Source organism: Pelodiscus sinensis, chromosome 1 (genome assembly GCF_052426305.1).
Source record: "Pelodiscus sinensis isolate ZL-2025 chromosome 1, ASM5242630v1, whole genome shotgun sequence".
NCBI classification, from domain to species: domain Eukaryota; kingdom Metazoa; phylum Chordata; order Testudines; family Trionychidae; genus Pelodiscus; species Pelodiscus sinensis.
This window is the reverse complement of record NC_143052.1, coordinates 272,281,547-272,303,123: the sequence shown is the minus strand read 5'-3', so window position 1 is coordinate 272,303,123 and position 21,577 is coordinate 272,281,547. Positions and strand designations below refer to the sequence as shown.

Below are 21,577 nucleotides of genomic sequence, written 5' to 3'. Positions count from 1 at the left end.
TAGTTTGTGTCTGGGTACATTTTTGGCCCTGTCAGTCTGTTTCTACACTTCTCCAGGTGGCTATTTCAGTTTTAGGAATGCTCTATGTAGATCCTGTAGGTGTTTGTCTCTGTCTGTGGGATTGGAGCAAATCCGGTTATATCTTAGGGCTTGGCTGTATACAGTGGATTGAGAAATGTGTCTGGGATGGAAGCTGGAGGCATGAAGGTAAGTGTAGTGGTCAGTGGGTTTCCAGAATAGGGTGGTAGAAATTTGTCCATCATTTAATTGTACTGTAGTGTCAAGGAAGTAGTTTTCTCGTGTGGACTGGTCCAGGCTGAGGTAGATGGTGGGGTGGAAGTTGTTGAAATTCTTCAAGAGTCTCTTTTCCGTGGGTCCATATGATGAAGATGCCATTGATGTAGCGTAAGTAGAGTAAGGCGGTTAGGGGGTGAGAGCTGAGGAAACCTTGATCAGCCATACAGATGTTGGCATATTGTGGTGCTATGCGGGTGCCCATGGCTGTGCCACTGACTTGAAGATACAAATTGCTTCTGAATCAGAAGTAGTTGTGGGTGAGGACAAAGTTACAAAGTTCTGTGATCAGGTGTGCAGTGCTGTCTCAAGCATTGGCATACTTACAACAGGATTATCTGGCTAGATCGACTCCCTTCTCAGACCTATGCTACCAGCACTACTAGCTACCTCTGCGACACCACTGACTTCCTGAGGAAACTTCAAAACATCAGTAATCTATCTGAAAATACCATCCTGGCCACTATGGACGTAGAAGCTCTTTACACTAACATTCCACATGAAGACGGATTACAGGCCATCAGGAATACCATCCCTGATGACAGCACTGCACACCTAATTACAGAGCTCTGTGACTGTCCCTTAAAAGAGGTATGACTGTATTTTTCTTCCTTGACCAGAAAAAGTTCCTCCATCATTGTAGTTTAAAACCTTTTCAGAAACATTTACTTGAATTTATTCATCATTTTCTTAAACAAAAAAGCAACAATTGGGAAACTCAGAAATAGATGCCAGTAATTGAGAGTGATAAATGGTGAAAGGGAAAATCCAGCTTCTTAAACAAAATTCCTTTTGTCTTAATGAAACCTTGCCTGACTTTAGAGTGTAGGATTGAATATAAAGTATATTAAAATATAGTAAATGAAGGAAAGAGATGGAAGGTCATAATTTAGTCCTGTAACTTGCCTAAATATAACACTTGGCTAAGAATGCTTTTATCTAAATGTTTTATTTGTTAATAAATCTTGTATGTAAATCTCAAACTAGTTAGTCAATCTCTACTCCCTTAAGCAAATAGCTAAATTCAGCATCCTCTGGGTTGGCATTACCATGTTGTCTTGACAAGTCTTATGATATGAAAATGCTACTCTATATTTTTTCAGAGCAAAAATACACACACTGTTATGCAATTTCCTGTCAACCGTGTTTATCCAGCCAAACCTAAATTCCTACTCTATAATTTTAACGTTTTTTTCCCCTATGTTGCTAGGTAAACAATTTGCAGATTCAAGACAAACCTCTGTTACCAAAATAGGCAAGAAATTTACAGAATTTAAAAACCTTATATAGTCTGCATTAGCATTGCATTGCGGAGGGAGGGCTCTAAATTCTAAATTCTTGCCAGACCACAAGATACAGTAAACTTCCGATAATCCGGCACCTTTAGGACCCAGGGGGTGCCGAATTATCAGATATGCCGGACTGTCAGAAGGGGGGGCTATGAGGGGTCTGGAGTGGGGTGATAGGGGATGCCACCCCAGACCCCTCATAGCCCCCCCCTTAGGATAATCCGGCGCTGCCCCAGGCGTCCCTGATTCAGATGCTGCTGGTCAGTTTCAGCAGCAGCTGAATCGGGGATGCCTGCAATAGAGCAGCTGGGGTGCTGCCCGGTTGGTCCCGCAGTGCCAAGGGGCAGCGCTACGGCACCAACCCAGCAGCACTCCAGCTGCTCTTGGGGATGCCTGGGACAGAGCAGCTGGGGTACTACCCGGTTGGTCCCGTAGCGCTGCTCCTCGGGGCTGCGTGACCAACCCGGCAGCACTCCAGCAACTCTTGGGGATGCCTGGGGCTTCCTGGAATCAGCCGCTGATCTGTTTCAGCAGCGGCTGACTTGGGGACCCCTGGGGCAGAGCAGCTGGGGTCCTGCTGGGTTGGTCCCGCAGCGCCGCCCCTAGACACTGCGGGACCAACCCGGCAGCACTCCAGTTGCTCTGCCCCAGGAGTCCCCAAGAGCAGCTGGGGTGCTGCTGGGTTGGTCCCGCAGCCCCGAGGGGCAGCGCTTCGAGACCAACCCGGCAGCACCCCAGCTGTTCTGCTCCCGGCTTCCCCGATTCAGCTGCTGGTCAGTTTCAGCAGTAGCTGAATGGGGGAAGCCTGTCCAGCTGCCCCAGCACTTCCGGGTTCCTGATGGTGCCGGACCATCAGGAGTCCCGGAGCATTGGATGCCGGACTAATGGAGTTTTACTGTATTCAGATGTAGATCCTACAACTTGTTCTGGTCAGCAGACCTGTGCTTCCATATGTAGGTCCATTGACTTGGAAGGGTTTTACAAGAAATAGAAGTAATTCTTTAGGATTTGACTAGCGATTTTGGCAGTGTTCCCTCTAATTTTATGTCCATCTGTTGAATGAATTTTATGTGCACCAATATGGAGATGTGTGACACGTCACTTCCATACTGATGCACATAACCAACTTCATTCTTCACATGGACAATCAGTGGCAGATGTGGGGCCGTGCTTCTGGGAATGACGGGGAGAGAACTTGAGAAGGCACCTGTCCTTCAGGGAGCTGGTGCAAATGGGAAAGAGGCATGTGCCAGCGGGGGGCCTCTCTGTGCTCCATCCATGGCATTTCCATGCGCAGTAGCTATGTGCCTCCGTGTGGGGCTTACTAAGCAGCTGTGCGGTCACACAGTTTAAAGGAAACCCTGAATTTTAGGTATTTTGCTGTGCATTCTGAAGCTTTTTGTTCCTTCTGGTATGTTATATGCATCTTCAGTACTTTGCTAACTCAAAAGCATTCCTCTTAATACCTGGTCAGCATGAAGAGTTGAGAAATCCAAGTATCAAAGCAGCATAAAAGAAGCATAGCAGCCATCACTCCTGCAAGCTTCTTTCTGATCCCACAAATGCTGTCTTATTCTGCTGTTGGATTGCCTCTGTTCCCTCTTCCTCCAGCTGGCTGTACATTGTCCCACTCTATAGAGCTGTTAAAGTATATGACCTGATCCAAAATATGTCAAAGTTATAAGTTTTGCCTCAGGCTCTAAAGGCAAGGAGCATATTGCAAACTTCTACATGACTCTTCACCATAGCCTGGATGCTATTCTTTTACTTAACGCTTACTATGCAGAAAGAATCTCTTTGATTGCCTCTTGCTCTGTACTGTCCAGGCAGTCCCTGAGTTATGCGGATCCGACTTGTGTCGGATCCGCAGTTATGAACGGGGCTTTTCTCGCCCCAGAGGACTGGAGCGCCGGGACGCCCAGATGCGCTGCAGTCCCGCCGCCCCCGTCCTCCGGGGCGAGAAAAGCTGCTCCCCGTCTCTCTTGTCTGCAGGGAGACCGGGAGCAAAGCCGCAGAGCACGCCCGCAGCGCGACAGCCCGGGCGCGCCCGGGCGCGCCTGGGCTGTCCCACTGCGGGAGTGCTCCACGGATTTGCTCCCCGTCTCCCTGGTCTGCTGGGGGGGGGGGGAGTGCAGCTAGTGCGCCCCCTCCCCCTCCTATCAGACCAGTCTTTTCTTGCCTATGCCTGGGGTAGAGCAGCTGGGGCGCTGCCGGGTTGGTCCCTCAGCGCCGCTCCTCGGCGCTACTGTACCAACCCGGCAGCACCCCAGCTGCTCTGCCCCAGGCGTCCTGATTCAGCCAGTTGCTCTGCCCCGGGCTTCCTGGGATCAGCCGCTGATCAGTTTCAGCAGCAGCTGACTTGGGGACGCCTGGTTTTCTTAAGTTGAATCCGTATGTAAGTCAGAACTGGCGTCCAGATTCAGCCGCTGTTGAAACTGATCAGTTTCAGCAGCGGCTGACGCCAGTTCCGACTTACATACAGATTCAACTTAAGAACAAACCTACAGTCCCTATCTTGTACGTAACCCGGGGACTGCCTGTATATGGCACAGAAATTTACTTGGACCCTCCTATCATGGGGAAGTCACAGAATGAATATAGACTAAGAAAGCAAAATGGCAGTTGGAAAGCTTTAAAAGCAGAAAGCAGTATTGGTATGGATTTGTGATACTTTTTTGTCAAGATGATATTCTGTAAATTATATTTTTTCTTCTGTTAGGATAACAACTTAATCATATTATACATTGAGCTTTAGTATTTCATTAGAACGGTTTAACACTTACTTCACTGTGGTGAATATATGCTTATTGGGTTTATCTTGTGGAATTACATCTTTTCTGCATACATACCTGACAGACCCAGACCAACTGTCTGCCATACACTAATAGAGGGAAGACATGCTGGGGCTTGGGTGAATAGCTTTCTCTTCCCCGTTTAAAAAAAAAAAAAAAGCCAATCCTAAGTGCAGCATAATCAGGCAGGGCACCTTGAGTCAATTAGGACTTGATAGAAGTCACAGGCTAATGAGACACCTGCAGCAAATTAAGGCCTGTGGCACTGCTTTAAAAGGTCTCCCCCCAGGCATAGAATGGGGAGAGAAAAGAGTGAAGGACTGGAAGAAGGAAGTGTGGTATAGAAGAGCTATGTGGGTTTGAGCTGAGGACTGATGAGCAGGTACCAAAGAAAAGGTGCTGGGAGAAATCGTTTGGGAAAGTGGCCCAAGGAAAAGCTGCCAGATTGAGAGTGGAAGTAACCCTGCCTGTTGTTGCTGCCTTAGGGTCCCTGGGCTGGAACCCAGAGTAGTGGGTGGGCCCAGCTTCACCCCGCAACACCACAAAGATCTTCCCCCAAGAAGGGATATGAGGACTCCAGAGGGGATTTCCTCCCCCTGCCCCCCCAATTATGAACTACCCTATTATGAGTATGGCTCAGTAGGCTTTGGCTCCTGCCTCTAGTAAAGAGAAAGAGGCTGCTTGGAGGACCACAGCAAGCCTTTGAAGCTTACACTGCCTGCCAGTTGCGTGAGACCCACAGGGAACAACCAGAACTTTGCTGCAATACATATTCTGTAAAATGAGACAGTTGTGCTTGAGTTATTTCGTTATTTGCTTCTATAATCTTACTTTTAATAACCATTATTTGAATCATTTAACATATTCCTACTTCTACGAATGATATGAGAACAGATTTCAGCCTGTATTAATGGCAGAAATGCCACAGATGTATTTTAGAAGAATAAGTGTAATATATATTAAGTTGCATACCTTTCCCCAGTGACCCATTCCAGTTGCTATCCTTTTACATTGGGAATATACCAATGTGAAAAACTCTGATTTCCACTTCAATAATGATTTGATGCCCTTTAATCAGAACTGTATCATATGGCTTTCTTCTAAATTACATGAAAACCTGACTTTTGGGTTGCATTTGAGGAAAGGATAGATCCTTTTGTGTCATCTAATCTCCCAGAACTGAAGGTATTTTTAATTGCCTTCCTCCTTTCTTTCGACAATCTTTATAATATATTCTGTAAAGCTTGTCTTCATTTTATGAAGTTTATTGGGCGTGACTAACATAACTGTTCTAAAGGGTTCATATTTGTTAGGAACTTCTTCAGCTTTGGACCATATCTTTTGTTAATTTCCATTCTTTGTTGCCATATTATTGTTAAAATAAGCCTATTCCTAGGCATGCATATACTCTTCCATGCTGATGCTTATTAAAGCAATATGTAATACAGAAAGTGGGGATCTTTGCAATAGCTTAGATACATTAATTCAAGTGTAAGTATTTTTTTCATATGTATGAAGTCATCATCATCCTCGCTATCCTTACCATCATTGTCATTGCAGCCTCATTTTAGCCTGTGCAGAATGAAGTCTTCACCATTGTGTCACTGTGCATCTCTCTCCTGGGTCAAACATAACCATGTAAGTCCTGCACAGGCTACCAGTCCATCAATTTGTCTTCGGTGTTGGCAGCCATTGATACGCCTTCCTGTTGGGCTCCGTTCTGTTGTAAGTGTAGTCCATCTTCAGTCTCCACACAGCTGTTGTTCTTTCTGTTAACCATTCTTAGGGCTTTTTTTTTCCTGTGGGGAACAGCAAGCATGTATTAATCCTTGCTTTGCCTCCTAAGTGGTTTTGTTGTTCTTTGGTTCTGAGACAATTTGGCACTTGTGAACTATTTTTCAGTGTATCCAAGAAGCTTGCCCTTTATGGAACTGCTTGTTCTTCCATAAGCTCTTCTTCAAACCTCTGCGCTCTTTACTTGATCTTCCTGGTATTTAAGTTGGTTCTGTTAAGGGCACTTCTTAGCAGTTTCTAATTCTTTGCCATACAGCATGATTTCCTCTTCCTGTGTTTTTATATCCTGAACCCATTTTCCTTCTTGTTCTTAGTTCTGAGCTTTGCTTTATAGTCCTCTAGGTGTTTCAGGCTCCTGTAGTTCTGAGGTGGCTTAGATACTTTCTCCCTTGAGGTCCTATTATTTTAGATACAAAGTTTCTTCGTTTCATCTTTTGTTTGAAGATTAATATTTTCCGTTAGATGGTGGCTCCTTATCAAATATCATGCCTCAACTTTTTTTTTCTTATTCATGAGGCTTAAATAATGATACAGTAATTGTTCATTCTATTTTTATTTAGTACACAGCATTTTTAGGTAATTGTTATAGGACCGAACCCTTGGAATCAGTAAACTGAAATAGAATGAGGGAGTGGAAATTAACAAAAAATAAGTGCATTACTTTCCACTGTGTGAAAGATGCATAACCTGACACAGATGCTACCAAGTTACAAATGAAATAACTATCTTTCTGTTTCAACCAGTATAATCACATTGCTGTAACACTGTTAGAAATTTGGATTTAATGTGTATGGGTCCTGACTAACCTGAAATAATTCTGACTGTGGACCAATTGTAAGTTTAAATAATTCCCCAATGTGAATAGGGAAATGGAAATCCTTTTTGCTGTTGTTCAATGGCACAAACACATTCACATGTGAAATACTTCCATTTTTTGAGTGTTGATTTTATATGATTCATATATCTCAATGTTGAAACCCTTACCCCGTTCCTTTGTTTATTTGGAGAATTGTTTTAATCTGCTACATATAGACAGTGGTTGGAAATCCGTATTTGAGAACTATGAAACTTGCTAGATATTATATCTTCAGAGCCTTACCTAGTGTGTAACAAATGAAAATTGAGAATATTATTCAGAGGAAAATGCACAAATTAAAGGAAAAAAACGTTACTGGGTACATCTCCCTTGGCCTTCTCACTAGCATTTGTGAGTTCATGTCATTCACCTGTCTTAATATTAGGTGAAGAAAACTTTTTTGGTTGTTTTTTAAGTTTACTTTCGTATCTTTAGAACACTTTGCCCAAAGTTGTTCAGTGAATATTTGTATGCTTTAGGGATTTGTTTCCAGTAAATCTATAATGAGTGAAATAAAGGATCCAATTAAGCATTTTCTAGTTATTTCTAATAATACAGTGAACTAGTACATTGATCTTTAAATATTTGTGAATGAACAGTCTGACCATTCTTTTTGTGAAAATAGAGAATTGAACCATATATTTCATTTTCTTGGGAGCATTACAACTTTTTCTCTCTCTACAACAGTCTGGCACTCCTTACGCCTTATTCTTAAATTAATTTTTGGAGTAAAAATACAGATTAGTGACTTACGATATGATCATATCTGGCATAAACATTAAACAGTGAACTCTTTGGATCTGTTGCTCATTAATGTAAGCTCGCTTCTGGATTCTTAGGATTTTTCTATTTTCCTTGTTTGCTTCAGTTGAACAATAATATTCCTCTACCTTTTTTCATGTCTTTTCATCCTTCCAACTCATCTGTTCTCCACATCTGCACTTGCAACATGAGCTCACTCTCTCATGCCCACTTTTTAAACTTTTCCTGCCTTGTTCAGCTCCAAAATACTATCATGCTTTGGTTTTCCCCTCAGCTTCAAAACCCACCATTAACACTCCCCCCCCCCCCCCCCCCCACCCTCATCTCTCCATGTTAGAACTCTTTCTCCGTTTTACATCTAGGCCCAGTGCCCATCTAATCATTCTCCAGTCTTCTGTATGTAGGTTTAGTCACTAGGTCCCATGTGCTTCTTAACCCGCTTTGTTTGGATAGAGTCTTAGTCCCTGTGAATAGATCTGCAGGGCACACTTTTGAGCTAAGATCTCTTACCTGATATCTTTCTGTGGGATGCTGCCATCCACTTACCTGCTTCCTGAAATCAGCATGAGACTTCCTATGCCTCCAGATCACTTCAACACACTACCCCAGAACTCTACGTAGGATGAAGCTCTCTGGGCTTCTTGATTAATTTCTCTGGGGACAATGTGGCAGGAAAGCAAGGAACATAGGGCGGGCTTAGCAAAGGAATATATTAGCCACAGAAATTTTATGCCTAGAGTGCTTGAGTTAAAGATCTTTGAAAATAACAAAAATTCAGTGATGTGCTTTCCCCAGGTTTAATCTCACAGAAGTTTGTCAGCATTTCAGGATGGGCAAAGTCCTTCCTGCCCTCTCTCTCCTTATGGTTCTTAACCTGTGACAATGATCCCTTTTACATCGTCCACAGAGCAGAATTCTGCTCTGAAGGTCTGGTGTCTCCTCCATAATATACCACTGAGCCATTGTGGACATATGCTCCATGGAGTTACCTAATTCTCTTTTTTTAACCCAGATATTGTTTTGGCCTTCACAACATCCCCTGTCAATGAGTTCCACATGTTCATTGAGGATAGAATGAATAAATACTAAGTTTTCTTAAAATCTTCTGCCTATTAATTTTATTGGGGGAGATCAGGTTCTTGTGTTATGTGAAGGTAAAATATACTCCCCTATTAAGTTTCTCCTCATCGTTCATGGTTTTATAGACCACTAGCACATTTACCCAGCACTGCTTGGGTCCTTGATTCAATTAAGTTTGTGCACTTTTTTTGTGACAGTGATGAAGGGGAACAGCCAGAAATGTCCCTGTATGAATCTGGGGAGGAGGAGAGTTTCAGTCCTGTCCCCTCCCCATAAAAGGGCACATTGGAATGGAAGGTTCGCAACTGGGGTAATCCCAGATGAAGGGGGAATGCCTCCAGCTAGCCTGTGATTTTCACCTGCCTGGTGATTGTCTCTTTGATGTATGGTTTAATGAGAAGCAATCCCATTCTAGCCACATCCCATTTTCCTGGCACAACCAAACCCTTATTTTGCTTTAAGTTATGATAAGACGAAGTTTTATGCCAAATTAGGTGGTCCTAGCTCTTAACATTTAAGAAAAGTTCTTGAACAAACAGATTAATTTCCAAAATGAATAGTACAGAATATCCCCCCTTAGACCTCTGTCTTCTAAGCAGAGCAGTCCTGTCTTTTTAATTTCTCCTTCTATGGGAGCTGTTCCATACCCCTAATCATTTCAGTTTCCTTTTGTTATACCTTTTCCAATTCTAATTCTTCTGTACAACAACCTTGATTTGCTTGAGTGGTCCTCCAGTACCTCAGTCATTTAGTGGTGCCCCACTGATTGTTTGGCAGGCTTCCTCCTTCTGATGTACATAAAACATTTTTACTGTTAATTTTTCTTTGTATTACTAGTTGTCCGTCATTCGTTTTTGTCCTGCCTTATACTCTTACGCCTGACTTGGCAGAGTTTATGCTCCTTTACATTTTCCTGTGTAGGGTTTGACTTAGTTTTTAAAGGATGCCTTTTTGTCTCTGATCACTTATTTTATTCTGCTGTTCAGCCATAGTGATTTTTTGTGTGTTGTCGTCTTACTGTTTTTTGAGGGTGTTTTTGAGGTATGTATATTTAGTTTGCACCTCTGTTTTGGTGTTTTTTTTAAACCGTATCTATGCAGCTTGCAAACATTTTACTGTTATGATTGTTACTTTTAATTAGCTTCCTCATTTTTGTGTAGTTTTCCTTTTTGAAGCTAGCCAACTGAGGTGGGTTTCAGTTCAGCTACGTTGACTTTTAGATGTCTATTGGTAGAGTCCTGCAAATCTGCAAATATCCACTTTATATCCACAGTTATCCACGGCTGGAAATGCAGGTAAAAAAATTGTATCCATGCAGGTCTCTATTTATTGGAAGTTTCACTGCAAATATCCCTTATTCTCACTGTTTTCACATAATACCTTTCTTTCAGTTACTAAAGCCTGTTATTAGGTGTTCATCTCTGACTCCACATAATCAGAGAGGCTCTACAGTTGTCCAAGAACCAGTCATCTCTCTCCATATTGCTAAGACTTACGATCAGGTCATGATCTCCTGCTTTGTGATCTTCCTAACACCCCACATCTCCCTTTTGAGTGCATACAAAATGAAGCAACTAAAATTGTCTTCCTTGCCAATTGCTGTGACCTCATGTTTCAGTCTTTCAGCTACATCAAATTGAAGCTTTTTAGTTCTCATTTTCAATGGCTTGCATAACTTTCTGTTAACAGTCTTTTATGTCACTCCATCACCAGTTACAGTCTTGATGCACCTTTCATGCCCCCTCCCAATTCTCTTTGTCTTTTTTGCTCTGTTAATACAGAGCTGCCCCAGATTTCTTTGCTGCAAAAATTCCAATTTGGCAAGATCCCCTAAGCAGTAAGCTCCTTTTTGTTTTATCATTTAACACAGTTTTTTCCCCAATACCAAATAGGGATGAGACAGAATCACACGCTGTTAATGTGTGTATAGCAGGAAGTACGTTGCAGAAGTCCGGAGTGAGTGTGTCACAAATTGCATGCACAGGTATGAAGCAATACTTGTCAGCTGTGTTAGTAATGGTGCCTATTTCAGTCTCCATGTTAGCCCTGTTTTCCATTTTTTAAAATACACGAATGGCAAATACATGAATCCGTATCAGCTGACCTGATTACTATGGGTCCTTTGATACCAAGATACCCCAAAATTAAATTGGTACATACAATGTGCAGAATCACCCGTGTATCCACTTCTTCCAAAGGACTGTACAACGAATACCACACTAAGATTTTGAAATTAATTGAAACTACATAAAGTATAGTTACAGTCATGTTGCAGTTTTCCTAGAACAACACAAAAAGACAATTTCTTTTTTTGGGTACCATTGTTTTACTTCCCCAACACGCTTATGACACCATTTGATAGCTCCACCTCATACTTAAATAACATGTACATAAAATAACTATCAGATGATAAATTATGTTGGCTTATATAGGATGGGTATGTTAAATTCCAAAAATACAGTAAAACTCCGATAGTCCAGCATCCAACTGTTCGGCACTCCTGATACACCGGCATAAAAATGCTAAGCGCTCCTGACCAGCTGATTAAAAAGCCTGCCACTTAGCACACACGCTGGCTGTAACCAGAGGGAGCATAAGGTTGGGGGGGGGGGAGTGGGATCCTGTTACACTATGGAGAAGAGCGTTTTGCTTCAGCAGAGGGGAGGGGGAGAAGGATCAGGTTACAGCACAGAGGCGATGGGAAGAGGAAAGTGGAGGGGAGAGGGAGGGAGATTGTGTCCTGGCCAGCTGTTAAGCTGTGCAGCTGTATCGGACCTCCTGATTATCCGGCAAATCTGATAATCCGGGACCACCTAGGTCCAAAAGGTGCCGGATTATCGGAAGTCTACTGTAAAACCTTTTTTGGAGAACTGTCACATGCCTACAGATGTGTAAAGGGCTAGTGGCTTCTAGCCACCAGGATTCAGTGGCAGCAGAAAAACTACGGTTGAGGAATCAATTCCTCAGAAGTCAGCAACTGCCAGAATTAAGGTTACCTGTATAACTTTAATTCAGACCCCTGTTGAGTATGCATGATGATACAATCTTTAATTAAAAAAAACATGTATTTTCCACAGGACCTCTGCCTCACTCATCACACAGGACATTTGGGGCTCAGGGAGTGAATGGATGAATGAGGCTCTTGTCTATAGGATCCCTGCATCCATTTCTGGCAGAAGTTAGAAATGGGGTTGGGATTGCAGGAAAAGTAAGGATAGTCTCATGAATAAAGCAGTTGACTGTTCTCCGAGATAACTGAGTTTTTTTTGCCTCTCCCTCTGACAGCGTTGTTATATGATTCTAGGCATCTAAAACCAGATTTTTCACAGGCAGTCAGTAATTGTGTACTCCTAACTTTTAGAATACTTTGCTTGATTTATAGAAGTGCTAAGCACACAAAGCTATAGTTTTAAGTTAATGGGATCTGGTACACAGAACATATAAAGCGCTAGATAAAATGCTTAGAAAAATTAGGATTTAGTCACTTACGACACGTCTAGACTGAGGTTATTCCAAAATAACATAGTGCGTGTCTATGCTACAAGCCTTTATTTCGAAATAATGTTGAGCTGGACAGTGACTTACTCTGACTCGTGGAACCATCATTTCACGAGGAATAAGGGAAGTCAAAAAAGGGTTCTTCCTTCGACTTCCTACTGTGTAGACAGTGCCAAAAGCCAAATTAAGCTAATTCGACTTAAGTTATGCAATTGACATAGCTGAAGTTGCATAGTTGAATTCAACTTCATCCCTGCTGTGTAACCGTACCCTCTGCTATCTCAAAATGGAAACTTAAAATTGCTGAATGTGACAACTTTGGTCTTAATCTCTCTGGGTATGTCTACACTACAGCACTAATTCAAACTAACTTAATTCGAATTAGTTAATTCTAACTAAACTAATTCGGATTAGTGCATCTAGACCTTAAAAACTAGTTCGAATTAGCATTTTGCTAATTCGAACTAGCATGTCCACATTGAGTGGACCCTGAACCGAGGTTAAGGATGGCCGGAAGCAGTGCCGGCAGGGCATCAGGTTAGGACTTAGAGCGTGGAGCTGCTGTCTCAGGTTAGCCGAGGGCTATGCTTAAAGGGACCCGACCCCCACCCCGGACAGACAGTTCTCAGGGGTTTCCCGCTTGCAAAGCAGTCCTGGCTTGGAGTGCCCTGAGTGCCCACACTCAGCACATCACAGCACTCAGCCATCAGCCCGGCTGCACTTGCCGCAGGCTGCCTTCCAGAGGGGGGGGGGGTCAATCAAGGGGCTTCAGGAGAGCTTCCACCCCAAGAAGCCCATAGAGCCTCCCCATCGGGGGCTCGTACCCCATTCCTCCCTCACCTCCTTCCACTTAACCCACCCTAGCCCCCCTTCCTGATGTACAAAATAAAGGACACGTGTGTTCAAAAATAGAAACTCTCTTTATTGAACAAAACTCGGGGAAACTGGGAAAAGGAGGTGGGAGAGGGGAAGAGAGAGGGTGGGAGAGGGGAGGGCAACTAAAATGATCAGGGGTTTGGAACAGGTCCCATATGAAGAGAGGCTAAAGAGACTGAGACTTCTCAGCTTAGAAAAGAGGAGACTGAGGGGGGATATGATAGAGGTCTATAAAAGCATGAGTGGTGTGGAGAGGGTGCATAAAAAAAAGTTCTTCATTAGTTCCCATAATAGAAGGACTAGAGGACACCAAATGAAATGAATGGGTAGCAGGCTTCAAACTAACAACAGAAAGTTCTTCTTCACAAAGCAAATAGTCAACCTGTGGAACTCCTTGCTGCAGGAGGCTGTGAAGGCTAGAACTAGAACAGAGTTTAAAGAGAAGTTAGATAAAGTCATGGAGGTTGGGTCCATGGAGTGGTATTAGCCAGGGGGTAGAAATGGTGTCCCTGGCCTCTGTTTGTGGAAGGCTGGAGATGGATGGCATGAGACAAATGGCTTGGTCATTGTTTCCGTCCATCCCCTCCAGGGTCCCTAGTGTTGGCCACTGTCGGCAGACAGGCTACTGGGCTAGATGGATCTTTGGTCTGACCCAGGACGGACATTCTAAGCTCAGGGTCGGGGGTCTCAGTGGACCTCCTTGATTTTCATGCAAACCTGTTCCTGGGTGGCCAGGCTGGCAGCTCTCCTGCCCTAGACAGCCACTTTCCTGTGCCTAGTGCGGAGGTCGTGGACAAGGTCCACGATGTCCGCACTAGACCAGGTGGGCGCCCGTCTCTTGCGGACCCGGGCAGGCTCCCGGGAGCCGCCAGCCTGGTCCCAGGAATAGGCGGAGGGCTGGGTGGCAGCGGGTAGCTGGTTCGTGCCATGCCAGGTGCAGGGTCTGCTGGCTGGGTGCTGGCAGGCTTGCACCTGGCACGGGCACCATAGCCAGCCCGTGCCCCTTTAAGGGCTCCGGGGCCGGGAGGGGGGCAGATGAGTTTCCGTGGTGGTGCCCAGAGTGGCCACCAGGGAAAGCTGGGGAGGGCTAGCCTCCCACTAGTTCGAATTAAGTGGCTACACAGCCCTTAATTCGAACTGCTTAATTCGAACTAGGCGTTAGTCCTCGTAGAATGAGGATTACCTAGTTTGAATTAAGCGCTCCGCTAGTTCGAATTAAGTTCAGACTAGCGGTTTGTATGTGTAGCGCCTATCAAAGTTAATTCGAACTAACGGCTGTTAGTTCGAATTAACTTTGTAGTGTAGACATACCCTTCGTGCTTTAGTTCCCTATCTAAAATAAGGTAACCTTGATGGTAGCGGTATGAAGATACATTTATTCAGACACATACTTTTAAGTTAAAGTATATAACTGCTTAAATAAGTGTTAAGATATACACTATATCCTCCTGCTTCAGAGGGGTAGTCAGGTTAGTCTGTAACAGGAAAAACTTAAAAAACAACAAATAGTCCAGTAGCACCTTAAAGACTAACAAAACCTGTAGATGGTATCATGAGCTTTCATGGGCACAGCCCGCTTCTGTCATCTGAAGAAGTGGGTTGTGCCCACGAAAGCTCATGATACCAGCCACAGGCTTTGTTAGTCTTTAAGGTGCTACTAAACTTCTTGTTGTTTTTTTAAGTATATCCTCCAGGTTAGCTTTTACATTTTTAGTGTAAAAATGATATTTAGTTGAATGTCAACATGCTTAAATGGTTACTGACCAAACAGAACCAACCTATATTTAGGGGGGAAAATCCTAGAATACAAATGCAAAAAAAATAAAATAAATGATGATGATGATGATTGATTGGTGATTTTTAAATAATTTCACTTAAAATCAGTCCACTCTAGCTTTTAGGGCATCTCACATAAGTCCCCTCCTTTTATAGGTCACATGCTTTCTATATTGGGAAATTGTATTTTTAATATCATAAGTGATTTGGTGTACATAGTATTATATTGGATATTTATGTTTCTTTTCTTACAGGCACCAAGCATAGATGAAAAGGTAGATCTTCACTTTATTGCATTAGTTAACGTAGGCAGTCATCTCTATGAATTAGGTAAGATACTTTTTATTTCATTTCTCTTAAAACAGATTAGTGTGGTGATCTTGTCAGTTGCAATCAATAATGTTACCATTAAAGTTACAGTAGATAGTTTGACTTTGGTTTAAGACAGATTCAAGTTGTGTTAGATGTATTATAATTATTTCTTGTCTTTCTGCCAAATAATTAAACATTCTTCCTGTTATCTCTTCCCACCGCCACAAGAAGAAAATAAGGTATATGTAATATAAAGGTGAAATAAAGGGCAGGATCTAAACTAATATTTCTGGAAACTAATCTGATTTATTTTGGTCCTATTCAAGAAAACACTCCTGTTCCGGGGTGCTTGGTTTTGGAGGTGGGATTTGGCTTCTCTGATTAATGTCACTGAATTTGTGTGTGTGTGTGTGCGCACGCACATGCACATGCACATGCACGCACAATATAGTGTAAATTATGGAATTGAGCTATAGCCGTGTTATTCAGTACCAGGATAGCAAGAATCAAAATATTCTGTGTGAAGAATAGTGTTCTAACAGATATTAATGATCTGCAACTCATTTATGGCAGGCAGATGTTAAAAAGTTTTTTATATTTAATAAGTAATACTTCATTTGCATTGAGCAGTAGCTTCTGCATCTGAATTATTTCTAACTATTTGCTTCTGTGCTGGTTGAGCACCATTAAATTCTGCTCAGCCTATAATGCTTCTTGTCTAAAGCATGTTGCTGGGCAACTAGATTTTGCTGCAGACACTTCTGAAAACTAGTTAAAGCAGTTTTAAATGGATTAAGATGAAAATTACAAGCCATGCAGATCACTCCAATGTTGTAGAGTGAGAATACGCTTGCCATATGTCATCTGACTACCGAACCTTTTAAAAACATATTCCTAATGAACACACTTTCACATTTTAAATAGCTTGGTGGGAAATGTAGTATAAAGGACAGGTGCTGAATCAATATGAAGGTGAACCTAACAATCCTCACCCTCAGCTGATGTCATGACTGATGTACATCGTTCTGCATAAAATGTGTTTTATGAGCTTATATTTGTGATGCTATTGGCTTAAACTAAATAGTGAAATAAAAGCTGGACAGTGCAGCACCAGTAACTTTTTACTTGAAATTTCAAAATGTGATGTTTGAATTAAAGAACCTCCCATTGTTTTAACTCTCCTCTCTCAGGTTTTGAGTCACTGTGTCAGTGTTACTTTTATATTTTATTCTGTCAACCAGCAGACTTACCCAGTATTGCCCATGTCTTTCAGTGCAGGGGGCTATCAGTGTTGGGGAGTGCAGGACACAAGGCAGAGCCTTGGGGATCTGTGAGGGTGTGGGGGACAAGAGTGAGGGTTGGGGGGAGCAAGAGCGACTCAGAGGGAGGGGGGACCATGGGCCGGTCCCATCCAGCACGAATCTTCCCCCCTCTTTCCCCCCAGCTATCGGGGTGTTTGCTCTACCCCTCCCTCCAGCACTGAGGCAGAGGACCAGGAAGGGGGAAAGGGTTTGGGGCAGGAGGGCTACTTACTTGGTGTTCTGACAGGCAAGATGGCGGAACCCAGCCATGCTGGCCACTCCCTTGGTGGTATGGCTGTCCCCAGTGGACACTGCAGGAAAGCTCTCCTTTGTGGGCTCACTGTCCCTCATTGGTCACTCTCATGTTGCATCCTTCCAAATAGCATCTCCTCCCTTCACAAGTTATGGAAAACTGTCCTTTTCTTGGGGCTTCTGGCTGTCTTGGCACAACCAAATCCTGATCTTGCTTTAAGTTAGGACAAGAGGCTGGGGGGGAGCTCTTGTACATTTCAAGAACAGAAACCCTGTAGGGAGCGCTGGACCAGAGGGGGAATTCAGCTTTTCTGCTATGGGGCTTCTTCTTTTGAAATACACATTTCAAAAGCAGAATTGCAGCAGAAGCAGGGTGGGCCGAGATTGCTTCAGTCCCCACTCATGCTGTTTTCCACTATGGCTCTATCTCCCTTGCCACACACAGAGCCGCTGCTGGGGGGGGAACTGGATTTTAAGCCGGCTCCCTCCCAGCACTGGCTCCTGCTCCCCGCCCCCATAGCTGCCTCTCTCTGATAGAAGCAGCAAGATGGGGGAAGCAACTAGTCAACTATCCGATAAGCTTCTACTTATTGGATAGTCGACTAGTCTCTTAAATTCCTAGTAAGATGTTGATGATACAGTCACATGGCAGCATGCTAACAGCACTTTTTACAAATACATAAATAATAGCCTCACAAAAACCCTAATGCACCACCATAAGAAATTAAAGATATAACATGGAGAAATAAGAAAATTGGTAATCTGTAACTCTTCTCTTGTTCACATCTAAAACCTGTAATCTTTGTGATTCCTCTAAATCTGTTCAGATAATTTGGCTGAGTCATCAGCTTTGGCCACTGTGGTAAATATTAGGACCTTGGCAAGCATCAAGCTATGGAATGCCACATGAACTTAAATGCTCATATTGCTGCCATCAAAAACATTCTATTCATAGGTAAATTCAAATACTTTTGTGCCAAAATGCATCTAGTCAATACAAACATAACTTGTGAAATATATTCAGTTCTGTTTTCTGCAGTGTGCTGAGGATTTTTATTTAAAAGTAGCAGCTTGAATCATTTCTGCTGTGTACGAGAGGTTAGTCATTAAAGTAAACAAAAATATTTTAACGTTATATTGCATAAGAACCTACTTTTTTAGGTTAATCATAAATTAGTACTGCCAAATTCAAAGAAATTATGGCAGATTAAAATAACTATTTGAGAACTAACAAACTATTCGAGAACTATTTTAGAAAAATTTTGGCCTGGCAAGTTCAATAGGCCACTTCTGGAAATGGAAAAAAAATCATGCCTTATCATATACTTTGCCATTCATAGTTTTTTCATAAGTAGCTTGAAATATTTGTATAGTAAGCAACAAAGTAAAATGTTGAGAAATACCAAATTCTACAGGTAGGCTGTGTCTACACTGGGCTACTTATTCTGCAAAATCAGCCGCTTTTCCGGAATAAGCTGCGAGCTGTCTACACTGGTCCTTGACTTTCCAGAAAAGCAACGATGCTCTACTGTACAAAATCAGCCGCTATTCTGGAAAAACTATTCTGCTCCCGCTCGGGCATAAGTCCTTATTCCGGAACACTGTTCCAGAAAAGGGCCTGTGTAGACAGCCCAGTAGTTTTTTCCGGAAAAAAGCCCCGATCGCGAAAATGGCGATCGGGGCTCTTTTCCGGAAAAGTGCGTCTACATTGGCTACAGACGCTTTTCTGGAAAAGGGGCTTTTCCGGAAAAGCAGCCTGCCAATGTAGACGCTCCTTTTCCGGAAAAACTGAAAACGGAATAGTATTCCGTTTTAAGCATTTCCGGAAATTCATGCCAGTGTAGACACAGCCATAGTGTTAAACCTCACAATACTAGGCTTAACAGCAACTCTGTCCCTTCAAAGGTCTCCTTCCTTTTAGTTCTCAAGTCTTAACTATCATCTTTCACTGTGTCTGTGGACCCATGATCTTCTGCCACAGGATCAGAATTTTAGGTTACATTCCCTAACAATCCCCTGTATTTATCCCAGCAGGCCTGACTTTAATCCAGTGCCTGCAGTTCTCTCTCTCTCAGGGGCCTTGATAACATTTACCAGTGGTTGCACAAAAGCATAGTATATTTTCTTAGGACAATAGCATTACAGTAAAAACGTATTCTAAAACGATAGATGGTCTGTATACGTGCTAAGCTTAACAGTTCTCACCCGTCTTCCTATCCCATGCTGCTTCCCACAGCTCCCATTGGCCAGGAACGTTGAACCACGGCCAATGGGAGCTGCAGGTGGCCTTACCTGTGGAACGCAAGGTAAACAACTGCCAGCAGCTTACCTCAATGAACTTTTTCTGTACAGGTAAACAATTTTTGTATGTGTTTGTTTAGCTAACTGCACTCAGTAACTACTTTTTCCCCCAGTAGCCTATTTGGAAAATCCAAAGAATTTAAAACATTGCCAGTAACAAGATAATCAGAACACAAGGTTTCCTCTTTGAGCAAATGGTTTTGTGTATTAAAAATCTCCGTTAAGCTAAAATGTGTTTCATTATTTACTGTCACTAATTGTAATACTGTATTCCTATTGAAAGATTTGATGTAGGAGGAAACTGCTTTATAGTTGGATATTATAATTAATATGCTAAATTTGTGGAAAAGTAGCTGATCTTGGTGGCATATTCTTATATAAGGAGGGGACTCATTTAATTTTTTGGTTTTATGTTCTTGTCTGAGAAAACTGACAACTTTTTCATGTCGTAGTTATGTTTTATAATTGATTGTATTCCAACAGATGGGCGCAAACCTTTTCCAATAAACCATGGGCAAACTAGTGATGACACTTTTTTAGAGGTAAGAATAGAAAAATTCTTTAAGTTTTATGTAACTCGAATGTTATGTACTTCCTGTGTATGTATTTGGGTGAGGGGAAAGATAAAAAGAAAAGTTCTCAACCAGGAGTATTTCAGAATACCCATGCAAATGCTTTTGTGTGTAAAAGAACAGCTTAATATGGCAGACAAGAGCTATTTGAGCAGAAATCTTGTAAGTTTACCATATCCAAAGATCAGGTTGCTTTTTCTCTCATGTTGAGGTGTTCATATGGTCTTGCTGCTCTCAGCCCACATGATGGGGGAGCCCTGAAATGACCAGTCTGAGGACTTTTGAGTAGCTGTTTTGTTTTTCACTTTTTATAATTTGAGATGTCATGTTAACAAAAAGTGCACTCTCGTCCAGCATTTATAGTCTTTGTCAAATATCACAATATTTGACACCAGGAGCAAAGCCGCAGTGGCGGCGGAGTCCCGCGCCGCTGAGGCTTTGCCAGAGCAAAGCCTCAGAGGCGCGGGACCCTTCCGCCTCCCTGGCTTTGCTCCAGGTGTCCCTGGTCTGCTGGAGACGGTCCCCAGCAGATCAGGGGCACCCGGAGCAGCTTTTCTCGTCCCGGAGGTCGAGGTGGCGGGACTGCTGCACTCTGGGCGGTCCCGCTGTCTGCGAGCTCTGGGGCGAGAGAGCCCCGTTCGTAAGTGTGGATCCGACGTAAGTCGGATCCGCGTAACTCGGGGACTGCCTGTATTGGCAAAGTTTGTGCAGAAGTGAAAGAATCCTGATAGACATAAGCGCTGTAAATCATAGTTATTGTACTGTATTTAATTCATGTGCCAATTATTTTTTGTTTTTTTTAGTAACAGCATGCTTTATATAATAAATAGTGATTGTATGCTTTCATATATTTTTTTTTCAAATAGGATGCAGTAGAAGTTTGCAAGAAGTTCATGGAACGTGACCCAGAAGAATTAAGATTTAATGCGATTGCTCTTTCTGCAGCTTAATTATTTTATTAGGAAAAGCTGCACCACTAACGTGTTGTAAAAAAAAAAAATAATTGCCATATTATGTATGACTTTTGATACTTTCACCTAAGCATACATGGATTAAATCTTGAATTTGTTTTTACTGCATCATCTTGCTTGTTCCTAAAGTAGTTCTTTTGAAACAGTGTTACATATACACACACCAAAGATCTTTCATGCACTTAAGTCTTACCTTTCAGTTTTTCTGAATTATTCCCTGAGGAAGGCCAGAATTGAACATACACATTCAAACACACATCAGGAAGCACATTGTAAATTAATAAACAACAACCGAGATGCAAATGTAGGACTTTTGGTTTTTAAAACTGTTTTCTACTCATAAATTAATCAAAATAAAGTAACAATACACTTAAAGAATTTAGGGCAGTCACACACCCAAAAATAGTTTATTAAAATTTTTATAAATGCACAGTTATTGAAAAGACATTCCCATAAAGATAGTACTGTTTCTCTTATCCAGGCAATTTAAGCTCTAACATGAAGTTTAATATTTTTAATTGTGGGTACAGTTTTCTGGGCATCAGCAGGGAGTAGCATTAAGAGCATAGCAAGAGAGAGTTTCCATACACACAGTTCCTGCAGTTGGTGCCACAGTGGTCTCTTGCAGCCTGGAGAGGCAATTGCAGTAAATGTCCTGTTCATCACCTCTTACTAGAGCATTCTCATTTGCTCTGTGGTAATGGTATGGGAGCAGTATGGTCAGCACATAGGGAAATGAAGTACAATCAGTGTGGATGGATGTAAACTTAAGAGAATTTAGCAACTAATTTCCAACAAGTCTACTAAGAATATGCAAACTGAGAAGGCTTTTGTTTATTCAAGACTTGTAA

The 21,577-nt window shown here is 42.4% G+C and overlaps 1 protein-coding gene across 5 annotated transcripts in view; it reads left to right on the top strand.

Moving 5' to 3' along the window:
• The window catches only part of UCHL3 (ubiquitin C-terminal hydrolase L3), a 56,606-nt gene extending 35,772 nt beyond the window's left edge, over positions 1-20,834 (top strand). For 3 of the 5 annotated variants that reach the window (XM_075918887.2, XM_089775438.1, XM_075918889.2), the window contains exons 6-9: positions 5,936-6,100; positions 15,272-15,347; positions 19,667-19,725; positions 20,622-20,834. In XM_075918887.2, the coding sequence (XP_075775002.1) occupies positions 5,936-6,100; positions 15,272-15,347; positions 19,667-19,725; positions 20,622-20,705 (384 nt within the window). In that variant the 3' untranslated portion in view covers positions 20,706-20,834. The remainder of the gene's footprint in view (positions 1-5,935; positions 6,101-15,271; positions 15,348-19,666; positions 19,726-20,621) is intronic. The other 2 variants (XM_075918888.2, XM_075918890.2) reach the window with 2 other exon arrangements.
• Positions 20,835-21,577: the final 743 nt, after the last annotated feature.